Raw genomic sequence first — 12,838 nt, 5'->3', positions numbered from 1 at the left:
CGCATCTGACCGAGAACGGAAGTAATACCCGGAAGTGTTCTCGCTCCGCCCACATTTATCGAGACTGCATCGGACCAGACTTCTGTGGATTTGGGGTGGCCAAATAACCCATAACACATTTTGGCAAAGGCCAAGGACGAAACTTTCAGAGGTAACAGAAGTTTTTTTGGGAATACTACTGTTATTATGATACAAAATGTAGTTTTCAGATTATTTCAGGTGAGAAAGTAATTGTGTAAATGTCAAATATGTGGGTCAGTTTATCAAGATAAAGTCTGATTAAAAATTTACTCCTACTGTTTCGGAGATGTGAGCATCCAGGTTAGACGGCTATGACCCTAACCCTGATGTCGGCAAGACTTTTTGAAATCTGCCACTGGCTCTGACGGTTCTATAGCGGTTAAACGGGGATATAAGTAGTTTTGCGTTTATCTAATGGTCACAAGTCTCGTGGTAGATTTTTTTATTGTTCAGAGAAAAATGGCTTGAAAGAAGTTAAAGTTAATATTCATAACATAATATTGTTCATGTTTTACTCGATCGCTCACTGTGTTCTTCTGAATTATTGTCTTGTCTTCATTACCTGTAGTACGACTTTGTTTTATTCTTATGACTGTTACTGTGCATTAAAAATAAAATTTAAGCAATATTTTATTGGAAGGACATCTGAAGAAACTCAGATCCTCCCTGACTGCTGGGAGACTCCACAGACAGAGCATCAGCAGCTCCATCTTCAGCATCTGGACAGTCATTTTACAGATAGCCGAATGGACATAATAGTGTATTAAAATATGCTAGAAAAAAATCTAAATTAATTTAAGCCCTGTTCCTTGTTTTGTTTGCAGCCTACATGAGGCAGTGCACAACGATGGAAAACTGGAAACCAGTAGAAGAGGCCAAGCCTAAAAAGGCATGCATAAATAAACTGCCCCCTTGTTCACCAGTATGCCCCTTGTTCACTAGTCCTGTTTTTTTTTTACCATTGTTTAACATGTTTTTAAACCAGTGGTTCTCAACTGGTGGGTCAAGACCCAAATGTGTGTTGCAGGGCCATTTTCAGTGGGTTGTAAATTCAATAATCTTGTAAATTTTGTACCTTTTTTCAAAGTTAAAACTTGTTTTTATAACTGTCTTTTTCAAAAATTGTGACTTTTTCCTATAAAAATTGTGACTTTTGTGATTACTATCATTGTTACAGTTCACTGTTCATTGTGTTGTATTAAATAAATGGGGCTGCAGTTTGCTCTCAGTTGGTTCTTATTTCTTCCATTTTAGTGTCAATTTTGTTTTACCTTTGTCCCAAAGTCATTCTTACATTATCTCAGTTTTTCTAAAGATGCAATGATGAGATCTCATCTATGACTTACATTTCTCCTACACGTCTTAAAAAACTCGGTCTCACATTATCTCATTTTTGCTCCTAAAGGGGGTTTAGGAGCAATAATTGAGATTCAGTGGACCTTAAGAAGAAAGGCAACTGAGATCTCTCTTACAACTCCATAGTGCTCCTCCTGACTTTTTAGGAGCAATAAGCAAGACATGAATGAGTTCATAAAGATACAATGACGAGATCTCACATTATCTCATTTTTGCTCCTAAGGCTGTTTTAGGAGCAATAAATCAGATTGAGGTGATCTCAAAAAGATTTTCAATTGAGATCTCCTTGCTGTCTTGAGAGTTCAAGAAAAGACTATCTTGAGCAAAAAAGTTTTCCTCTGGGGAGAGACAGGAAATGTGGGTGGAAGAGTAGGGGAAGGACCTGCAGCAAATGGCCATGGGTCGAACTCGAACAATGGCCGCTTAGTTGGAGACTATAGTCCCTGTTCATGGGTTGTCTGCTCAATGAGATGAGTCACCGGGGCACCTGTGATTTTTTTTTATTTCTATCACACTGTTGTTGGCATAGAAAAGCAGTAAACAGTAAAAAGACTTAACTCATGATTGCCAAACTACTTGAAGGTGATTGAAATATATTCGGAAGCCAAACTTTCCTTGCCCTTTCATTTTGCTCCCTTACAGTCATCCATCTGCTGCTTTTAACAATGATAAGTATCTGCTGAACCTGGCCTGGTATTACTTGGTATTGAATCAAAACCAATTTTCATGATACTACCGACCCTCACCTGACAGACTAGTCTTATTATCAGGTAAAATCTAAAAAAAACCCAAAAAACTAAACTGCCGAATGAGCAATCAGCCATATCACAAAGGTCAAGGCCTGGTTTAATATTTTAAGCGTTACTGATCCTCTTACAGTTAATTAACAGATGGTTCAGACTGTCACTACTCAAAAGCTCTTGCCCTCCAAATTCCAGTCCTGGCACTTGATACATGCACCTAGGAATTAACTGAAGAGGAACATCAGCTCAAATATCAGACACATTACCACTCATTTTTCTGCCTACTTTCCTCATTATTGGCAGAAACACATGACTGGAACATTAACGACGCTCTTCCTGTATCATCCTGAGCTTGACTACAGATATGACTTTTACTCAGGCTCAAGGGCACTTTATGTTCAGGCCACCATCTCAAGAACTACCAGTTTAACAGCTAACACTGCTCAAACAGCAGGGCCTCCTCTTTCTAGGTGCCAATACAAAGAAGTTAATGGGAGGAGACAGAACATGTTTAATGATGTGGAAAGTTCAAAATATTTGGTATCACCACATAATTACCCACATATATTTACAGCTGCCCGATAACAGTGAGAGTGCTATCGATTGTTTGGCTGTGGTGAGAATGAAAAGGCTGCAGCCAGTTCAGAGATGTGGGTAAGAACTTGTGTTTAAGGCTGTGATGGCCTCTGATAATTACTGCACCACTTGAGCTTGTAGAGAATTAACTTTTGAACTGAACAAGGGGAGGAGATTGGCTGAATGAATTGTGCTGATTGACTAAATGTGCTTACTACTTTTGGTGAGCTAGAGAAGGCAGGGGAATACATGTTTAGACTTGGTAGTTAAAGAAGTAAGGTTGATTAATGGACTCACTTATTCATTCACTTTCCTCTGCTTCTCTTGTCAGAGCAGCTCTTTGGCATGTCTGTGCAATATTGTGCTTTACAGATGTAAATCCACTTGTTAAAAATAGTAAATCCCATCCATGTAATATCCCTGTACATGAATCTTTTTTTTTTTTTGTGCAAGGCTGAATCAATGACCATGGCAACTACCTCGGGTATGACAGACAACTATGGTTCCAGATTTACCAGCTGCCTATTCATTTTTGGTAATTAGATTAATTTCAGAAAAACCTGAGCCACTTAATGATAATAACAACTAAGAGTGGTCCTGCAGTATTCACTAGTGTTATTGCTTTGTCTGTAGAGCAGCCCTGAGCGCCAATATAGATCTGCCTGCTGTGACATTTTATCAAATGAATAACTGAATCACTGAATTTGCAAAAGGGCTTGTTCACAGTAAAAAAAAAAAAAGTTAAGTTGCTCTTTCAATGCTGCTCTTGTTTCTATATGCACCTTAAAAATAAACAGAAGTTGTATTGATATATATTGTTATGTGTAAATAAATAGAAATCCCAGATTTTCAATGAAATTCGTCCAAAAGTAATTACATTTTTGTTTCAATTCTTGTAATTTTTATTGAGAAGGCTAATTTTGTATAAAAACCTGCATCCTCACTGCCAATCAATGAGGGAAGAAATGTTGAAGGTTGCAGTGTTGGGCATGAGAAAAAAAAAAGTTTTTCTAGCTTCCAAGTTTGCTTCATCTTTGTGTGACCCACTGCACATGTTCCTTACTTTTATAGACTTCACAAAAACAAAAACATTTTAGGCTCTCGGGGAGGTTTTACTAATATGAAATGTCCATGAATTAAAATTCATAATAGGAAGAGTAAATGCTAGCAACTTAGGATATTTTCTATAAAGTAAGCTACAGCAAAGCTGAGTGGCGGTGTCATATCCAGAACAACAACTGAGTTTTAAATCAAGCTTTTAGTTAGGATTACATTTGCGATCATAATTTGAGTCATAAGTCTGGTTTGAATTCATTCAAGCCTTCATGTGGAGAGATCCTTGTAACAACCCTTTCAGATTTGTAATGCTCCCTTCTGGTCCATTTCAGTCCAGATTTGCTTAAAAAAAATAACAAACTCAGATCTGTAATACATCATAATATCCAGTGGGAACAAATCCCCAGCATGTTCAGTACCAGAATAATCACATAAAAAAAAAAAAAAACAAAATGAATGTCCACATCAAAAGGAATGTCTTTTGTTATGTGCAAATGAATATGTTTTTAACACCTCTTTTGTGTTGTGTGCCAGAGTTTGTGTCTGCTTGCTGAAGCAACCTTGCTGATTGTGTATTGTGACTCACAAGCTTTAATATAGTCTGTCCTTAGCCAGCATGAATGGGCTATAAAAGCACTAATCCTTCCTTCTTCAACCTGTTCATCTCTTTGTATTACCTGCTGCTTTTTCTACAAATGCCTCCACAGCACATTCACATATTATACATATCTGCTACTACACCAAGAAGCCTTGTTCAAAAAAGGCCAAAGGCAATTTCACTGCATCTCTTTTTAATGGGAAGAGGTCCATTATTGCCTGGCTCTGTAATGATCAAATTGGACCTCTGCTGTAGTATAATGCCAGTGAACTCTGCAGTATTTCACAGAGTCTTGTTCTATCTCTCCAGTCACACATTTGAGTGTTCTTCAACCTTTCATGTCCAAAACATCGTATTAAGTCACAGTCTTTTGCATGCAAATGATAAAATGGCTGAAAAACTCTAAGCAGTGCATGCATGTCTGATTATGCTGAACAAATGATGCTGCAGAATTCACAAGTAGAAGAAAGAACTAAATGTGATGGAAGAGATATATATATATATATATATATATATATATATATATATATATATATATATATATATATATATATATATATATATTTTATGAACGGTCCAACACATTCACCTGGAAGGATAGTGGTGAACCATCATCTTAGAGGAACAAACATGATCGGTCATGTGATCTGATGAGTCCAGATTTACCCTGTTCCAGAGTGATGGGGGCATCAGGGTAAGAAGAGAGGCAGATGAAGTGATGCCCTCATCATGGCTAGTTCCTACCAGCCTGTGGGGGTTAGAGTTATGATCTGGGGTTGGTCAGGTTCAGCAACGTTATGTTCCCAAAGAATGAGGTCAGCTGACTACGTGAAGATACTGAATGACCAGGTCTTTCCATCAGTGGAGTTTTTCTTCCATGATGTTCATGGACATGTTCCAAGATGACGATGCCAGGATTCATGGGTCTCACGCTGAGAATGAGTGGTTCAGGGAGCATGAGATGTCATCTTCACACATAAATTGTCCTCCACAGAGTCCAGACCTCAGCCCCACTGAGAATCTTTGGGATGTTCTAGAGAAGACTTTGTGCAGTGGTCCGACTTTCCCATCATCAATATAAGAGCTTGGTGAAAAATTAATCCAACTCTGGACAGAAATAAATGCTGTGACATTGCAGAAGCTTATCGAAATGATGCCACAGTGAATGAGTGTCGTTCTCAGAGTTTAAGGGAGTCCAACAAAATATTAAATCAAATAAAGTTTGATTTGTAATATTTTTTTAATCACTAAACAAGTGAAAAAAAATGGGAAGACACTGTGTTAGAGATGTTAAGAATACATTTTATCTATTTAAATGATGGGATTTTGGTCTGGTCTCTACCTCGGTCAATCCAATCAGTTTTCTTTTATCCTTTAATCTTCTTGATCAGTTTGGCTGTATGTTTGTCTTGTTTGAAGATCTGGTGCTGCCAAAGCCCAAGTTTTTTTGGCAGACTGCCTAATGGTTTCTTCAGAGTCACAGTGGAGTCTTCTTTCTCCAGGATGCCGCATACTTTGACAAAGCTACCTGGCCCATTTACTGAAAAACACCCCCAAAGTAATACATTCCTATCAACATGTTTGACCATGGGCATGGTGTTTTTAGGGTTTGATGTTTCTCCATTCTTTTGTCAAATGAAAGCCACATCCCTGTATCGAAGCAATTCCAGTTTTGTGTCATCCAAAAAAAAAAGTTCCTTTTATGTCTAGGTGAGGTTTTGCAAAGGCTAGGCAAGCTCTGTGTGCCCGTCTTGTAGAAATGAAGTCCTCCTCCTCCTCCTCCTCCTCCTCCTCCTCCTCCTCCTCCTCCTCCTCCTCCTCCTCCTCCTCTTCCTCCTCTTCCTCCTCCTCCTTCATGGAGACTAGACTTATGCAGTATCTGCTGGACTGTCTGTCTTGAGTTGTTTGTACCAAAATTGCTCAGATTCATTTAAGTGGCCTTGGCGGTGCCTCGAAGACTATCATCTTGCCAGAGCAGAAGTCTCTTTTGGGTTCCGATCATGCCCTTTGAGCTTTGTCACTTTGTGGAACCTCTTGTACTTTTTGGTAAAGCTTTCTGCTGAGGCCGTGGGCACCTGAAAACATTTTTTAGCCTTGACCTATTTTGCGAACAGTTACAATGCACTATTTTCTCTAAGTTATGGACCCCAATATCAGGCCCACTACGGTCTTTGGCCTCAGCATTGATGTGCAATTGAATAGTAATTGACTACAGAACTTCTGTAGCTGATCTTATTTATAGTGGTCTTGAACATGGTAGAAAATGCTATTAAAATAATACTTAAAAAAAAAAAAAAAAAAATTTACAATGGGATAGAAGCTGCCTGTCCTCTCAAATATGTGACAATTACAATTGAATAATTTTAGACTTAATGATTTAGAATAAAATGTATCACTAGTGTCCCCAACACAATGTGTGGTCATCATTTTTCACTTGTTTATGTCATATCCAACCAAAATACATTGGTAAAAACACAAAGTTAAAATTAAATGAAGATCAAAATTTGGCATGGTTATATTATTTTGGGCTTAATTGTGGATACAAGTGTAAAACAGGACTTGGTATGAAGACCTCTAAAAGCCTTTGACCTATTTTTTCCCCCTGTACAATATATGACACAGACAAATATATGAAAACACAAAAGCAAAACTCTCAAACTCACTTAAAAAAAATGAAAACACAAGTTGCACATTCTTTACATCATGTATTGCCCTAAATGTTAGCCATTCTAATTAGAACTAATGCACTGGAGTAAAAGGGTAAAAAATTAAAAAAGAAAACAGGTGCTTCATTTGTGTAGAACCGGGGTAAACCCGTCTTAGTCAGCCTAACTCTAAAGGGTATTTAAAGGGCATCTACATTAGCCTGATTGAAGACAGCAGACAAAAGGACACTCTGTAACAAAAAGGCAGCAATTAGCACAACGTATTGCTCCCCATTCAGTCTAGAAAACCTCATCACACACACACACACATAGTAATCACACCAAACAGTTCCGCGCAATAAAGCTGGAACGTGCATAAAGCATTTGTAAATGTGCTATTAATCTACAGTATTTACTTAAAGCTTTCATTTTACTAGTGTCTCCATGCTTAATGTTTTGAACCTTACATTTAGCCTGTAACTGCCTTTGACTTGTGACATACTGTGAGTAATCTTGTAAGGTCGTTCTAATATAACATTAAAAACGTTTTTTTTTAAATAACATAATATACAGCCTTGCGACTTCAACATGGTTGGAGAGTTTGATATATAAACACGTCTTGTCAAAGCTGGCATGATAATTAGCAATACCAGTGTAGAATGCTAGTTAGTTGGAAGTCAAACAGTGTTGTTGTTTATTACATGGGCATATCTGTAGTCACCATTGCTCTGTTTTAAACTGTGTTGAGGGAGAAGTTACAAAATTTGAAAAAAGGACAGAATTACAGAGAACATGCAGAAGAAATGCAGACTTTGCTGATCTGACAGTACAGTCAAAAAACAAAAACAAAATAAAATAAGACATGACGTGGACAAATCTTTTACCTACATTTGAACTCACCATTGGGATTGTGGAACTTCAAGGTGCTATTTCTAATTCTGGAGTTCTAGGTGTGTATCTTTAAATATATCATAATAAAATTTAGTTTTTGTAATTTGAAACACTTTCAAAATGAAACACTCGAAAGTAAAGAGTCAAATCAAAAATTAATGGATACTTCTAACAAATACTGTATGTGTATAAAACTCTGAATATCTTCCCCCTGAGGAATAAAGCTTTTTTTTTTGTCATACAAAAACTATTAACAAAAATGTTTCATTAAAATGAACACAAGAATGCTTGAATAAAAAGTAATCCTTAAACATGGGCATTGTCAGAAGACAAAATATTTTTTAAGTCACTGTTACTTTTCTTTTTTTCTAAAACATTTAGCTACATCTTAAGATTGTCACCATGTGATAGAGTATGAGGTCAAGATGGTTAAAATCAAAGTCAGCGCATGGGCCTTGACTAAAGATCTTCATTGTCAGGAAGACAGTATAGTTTTACTTGAGTCTGTCTTGCTGCTGGAGGAGCTTTGAGGAGCGTTTGTTAATAACTTTAGAGCCCAGCTGTCTTCGGAATTTACTGAGCCTTTGTTAAAAATGAAACTCCATACAGTGAAGCACAAAACTATGAAAAGTCTAGTGAAGATACACTGCTGTTCAATAATTTGGGGTCACTTACAAATGTCCTTATTTTTTGAAAGAAAAGCATTTTTTTTATCAATGAAGATAACATTAAATGAATGATAAATCCAGTGTAGACATTGTTAATGTGGTAAATGACTATTCTAGCTGGAAACAGCTGATTTTTAATGGAATATCTCCATAGGGGTCCAGAGGAACATTTCCAGCAACCATCACTCCTGTGTTCTAATGCTACATTGTGTTAGCTAATGGTGTTGAAAGGCTCATTGATGATTAGAAAACCCTGGTGCAGTTATGTTAGCACATGGATAAAAGTGGGAGTTTTCATGGAAAACATGAAATTGCCTGGCTGACCCGAAACTTTTGAATGGTAGTGTATCTCTATTCGTATCTATTCTAGAAATTTTTTATTTAAAAAAAAAAAAACAAAAAAAAAAAAAAAAACTCTCATTCCAAATGATAACATGAACCCCCATAGCACAATTTGAAAGAACTTCTCATGATGTCAGGGATGTTTGGCCTTCTCAGTCTTCAAATGCCCCATAAATGTTCAGTGAGTTTCAGGTTCGGTTATAATGGAAGAAAGTTCACCACAGTCAGCACTCTTGGTCTTTTTTAGTCTTCAAGTAATTCATCAAAGCATCAAGGTGTGTTTAGACTCATCATCCTGCTGCTGTATGAATCCTTCTCCACAAAGACAGAGGGTGGAGCAGGTCTCTGTCTTAGCCAGGGCGGAGTCGATTTACTGTATGTGCCCAAAAGAGCTCCCTCTTGCTTTTCTATTTCTCAGTGAACAAAGCTGGATGTTTCAGTCTTCTCATGGTTTGCTCACCTTTGGTCTGCTTGACGCTGCTTTGGATACAACTGATCCACTTTCCACAGTGTTGTAGAGTACTATGCATTGCCTCCTTAGGAAATTTCAGTCTAGCCATGATTCTATGCTGAGAAAGCTTCTCTTTGTTCAGACTGACAATCTGACTTCCAACACTTTCACTTACATTCTGTCACGTTTGCCAGTATCATGGTGCTGCTTCGTCAGTATTGTTCTGCTGGAATTTTAAAGTGCAGCTTGTTTATGACCACAGGCTACAGACTAATTTACTTGAATAAGCCACTGATGAGTCAAGCAAAGTCAAGCATTGTTCAGAAGAGTGTCATCTGAACGCGGCTTCAAAAGAAGGAAATATCTCAATGAAATCTGGACTTTGTAAAAAGGAGTTAACATAGCCAATGGCACTAATTTGCTGCAATTTGATTGCTGCCCAAGAAGTAGTGAAGGATCTGAAGCATTTCTTTTCATTGTATATCTCAGACTTGTTGGGTTATTAAACATTTCTGCATCGTCAAACTTTCATAAGACAATATGACAGCATTTTATTGTACTCTCAGATGTCTGTGTGAGCCATTATTAAAGATGGAACCAATGGGCTTTGGGCCATGAACCACCCTCTAACTTGGTTGGTTTTACATTTTTAGAGACTTGCTGGCAGTAAGAACATCGACAGGCTTATCCTTTAAGAGAATCATTGCAAACATGAAAGGTTTAAAGATTAAATTAGTGTCTGTGTTATTTTTTGGTCTAAGTCAGAAATCAAACTATGAATGAACTGATTCTCCTCAAGCCACAGCTTAAATTTGTTTTTACCACACAGACCACAGCTAAAGATAAAAAGCTCAATTTGGAAAGTCAGCGGCCTTATCGGACCTTTCCCTCCTTTTCAGAATTCATCTCCGACCCAATCAAAACAATATTTTTCCAGGTGTATCTCTTTGTCTACATGGTTGTTTGACTTTAAGTAAAAGCCAGTTCTTCAGTAAGTATTTGTGATGGAATGAGACATAGCTGATGGCACATTTGTGACCCAGCAGCAAAGCCTCTATATCTGACCTATATCTGTGCGCTAAGTTTCTTTTTGCCAAGTCTACATCACTGCAGGGACTTACAGATATCAGGGTGTCTAAATGGATTTTCTCTAACAAGCCATTGTTTGTGTAAATCCACTGCATTTTGCTCCCATCTCAGAATCTGTCAGCTATGCAGCGAGGTGGAGGTTAAAAAGTATGTTTTGCCCAGCAGAATCTTCACATTCACGTTATTCATCAAGCGCATCGTAAAAAAACATGCCCACAAAGGTTATCGTTGTTAATTAGGTCAGGGACAGCAATGTAAACAGTGTTCAATACACACACAAGCACAAATAACACACACAGACACAGACACAGACACACACACACACACACACACACACACACACACACACACACACACACACACACACACACACACACACACACACACACACACACACACACACACAGTACCTTACCTATTGCATCGCCTTGTTCATGGACCATGCTGGCCAGATCCCTCATGATTTGACTGACATCTAGCATGTCCCTCTATAAAGAAAAAAACAAAAACAGTACACACTAAATAAACCACAGTTCATAGTAATCAATGGCAGAGAAGAGGAAACTCTTAAATTATGACTGTTCAGATTGTAATCTGACAAATCAACTCATGAAAAAAGTTGCCAGTGTCTATATTAGAAAAAAAAAGATGTCATATATCCACATATGTAATACTGCTCTTCTCCAAGCGCTGTCTTCCATGTGTGTTTGATAGATAATTAGACTAGTACCTAAACACTATACACTCGTCACAATGGACACTTTAGAAAAAAGAGCAAAAATGATGAATGCCAGATTTATTTTTTTTTTTTTAAATTCTACACATTGTCCTTTGTCCAAAGATGGAGCCTGTATTTCCCACAATGGAACTTAGACTTAGACAGACTTTATTGATCCACAAGGGAGATTTTGTTGTCACAGTAGCTCAGAACGGTAATCTTAAAGAGACCAGAACAGCAATAGAATTATAATTACAAAATAGAAGAATTTGGAATAATATTAGGAATTTACAATATGGAACAGGTAGCTATAATGCAGTGCCAGTTTACCCATGAGTATTGACATAGATGAGTGAGTTATCTATCACAGAGTGGGGAGTTATTGTACAGCTGTATAGAGCACAGAGTATAGAGTATAGAGTGTAGTACTGCAAACTGTGTAGTCAAATATTCAGGTATCTTCCAATTACAATCTGCACAAACAACAATGCATTCAGACGTGTTAAATTCATGAACTTATGTTGGAAATTATTCACCAAAGACCTTTGTTTTATGATCAAAATAAAAAAAACTACATTTAAATAAAAAGTAACATTTTAAAAGCATTCTATAATTTTCACTGATGAATAAAAACTAAATACTAAGGTTCAAAATGAATAGACAAGTTAACTCTTTACTATTTTACTGTAAGAGATTCTTCTGTGACCTCCAGCATCTGCGGAATTACACAATGCAACTACTCCAAATCATTTTTTATGATTTTTTAAAATCTCCCAGCATGTCTCTTGCTAATTAGATTTATCTGTTTCGCCTTTTGTGTTACCATTAGTAAGAGGTTACTTAGTTTCAGTATTGTAATGTGTTTGTCAGTAATGCTACCTGACATTACCTACATAACACCTGAGAAAAACTATGAATAAACAGGTAGCAGCCAGTACTGACAGTATAATAAGGTAACCTGATGGAACATTATCAGGTGATGTGGGTGCAACGTTATCACTGTCAGTCAGATATCGTTCATGTTCTTTCAGATGGAGGAATGACTTCCAGGATTAATGCCTAGGCTTTACCTAATTCATCTTCAAGATGTTCACTGAAGAAATATTACAGTATTAAGGATTTCCGTGTTGACCCCGACTGGAAACATGATTTTAGTGAACAAGTGAGTCAGTCCTCTGCTGAATGCATTGCTGCTCTATAGTGGAGATAATAAGCTGCTGTACCAATGCTAATGCTAATGTTAATGTTAGGTGAGCGTCACAGACAGAGAGAGCGGATCTGTTTAACCGGCTGAAATGTGGAAATGGTAACGTTAACTGGACATACTATAGAGAGTCTGTCAGTTATGTTACTGCAGAGGGATGTGAAGGTATAACTTTTCCATTAACCTTAGATGCATGAGTGATTGGATCCTAAACTCTTCCATAAATGGGTCAAAAATTTGAATCAATGTGTTTTTATGCCATTTTGTCGTTTTGGTTAAAAATAATAATTTATATTATTGTCTGCATTATATTTTGGTCCACACAAAGTGTGAAATATGTTTAATTTTCACTTTATAACAGATTTTATACATTTTCATTATTGAAAAAGAAGAATATTACACAGAACAGCAATAGAAGAATGTCAACATCCATTTTGTAGACATTTGTCCACTTTTTCCCTCAGCTGTTGCTGCTCTCTG

General features: G+C 37.1%; 1 protein-coding gene across 3 annotated transcripts in view; it reads right to left on the bottom strand.

Annotated features, from left to right (window-relative positions):
• tsnare1 (T-SNARE Domain Containing 1) overlaps window positions 1-12,838 on the bottom strand; it is a 230,379-nt gene that overhangs the window by 59,262 nt on the left and 158,279 nt on the right. For all 3 annotated transcript variants that reach the window (XM_055013784.1, XM_055013785.1, XM_055013786.1), the window contains exon 9: window positions 10,852-10,924. In XM_055013784.1, the coding sequence (XP_054869759.1) occupies window positions 10,852-10,924 (73 nt within the window). The remainder of the gene's footprint in view (window positions 1-10,851; window positions 10,925-12,838) is intronic.

The sequence above is a fragment of the Amphiprion ocellaris genome, chromosome 9 (genome assembly GCF_022539595.1).
Source record: "Amphiprion ocellaris isolate individual 3 ecotype Okinawa chromosome 9, ASM2253959v1, whole genome shotgun sequence".
NCBI classification, from domain to species: domain Eukaryota; kingdom Metazoa; phylum Chordata; class Actinopteri; family Pomacentridae; genus Amphiprion; species Amphiprion ocellaris.
This window is presented reverse-complemented; position numbering and strand designations above follow the sequence as displayed.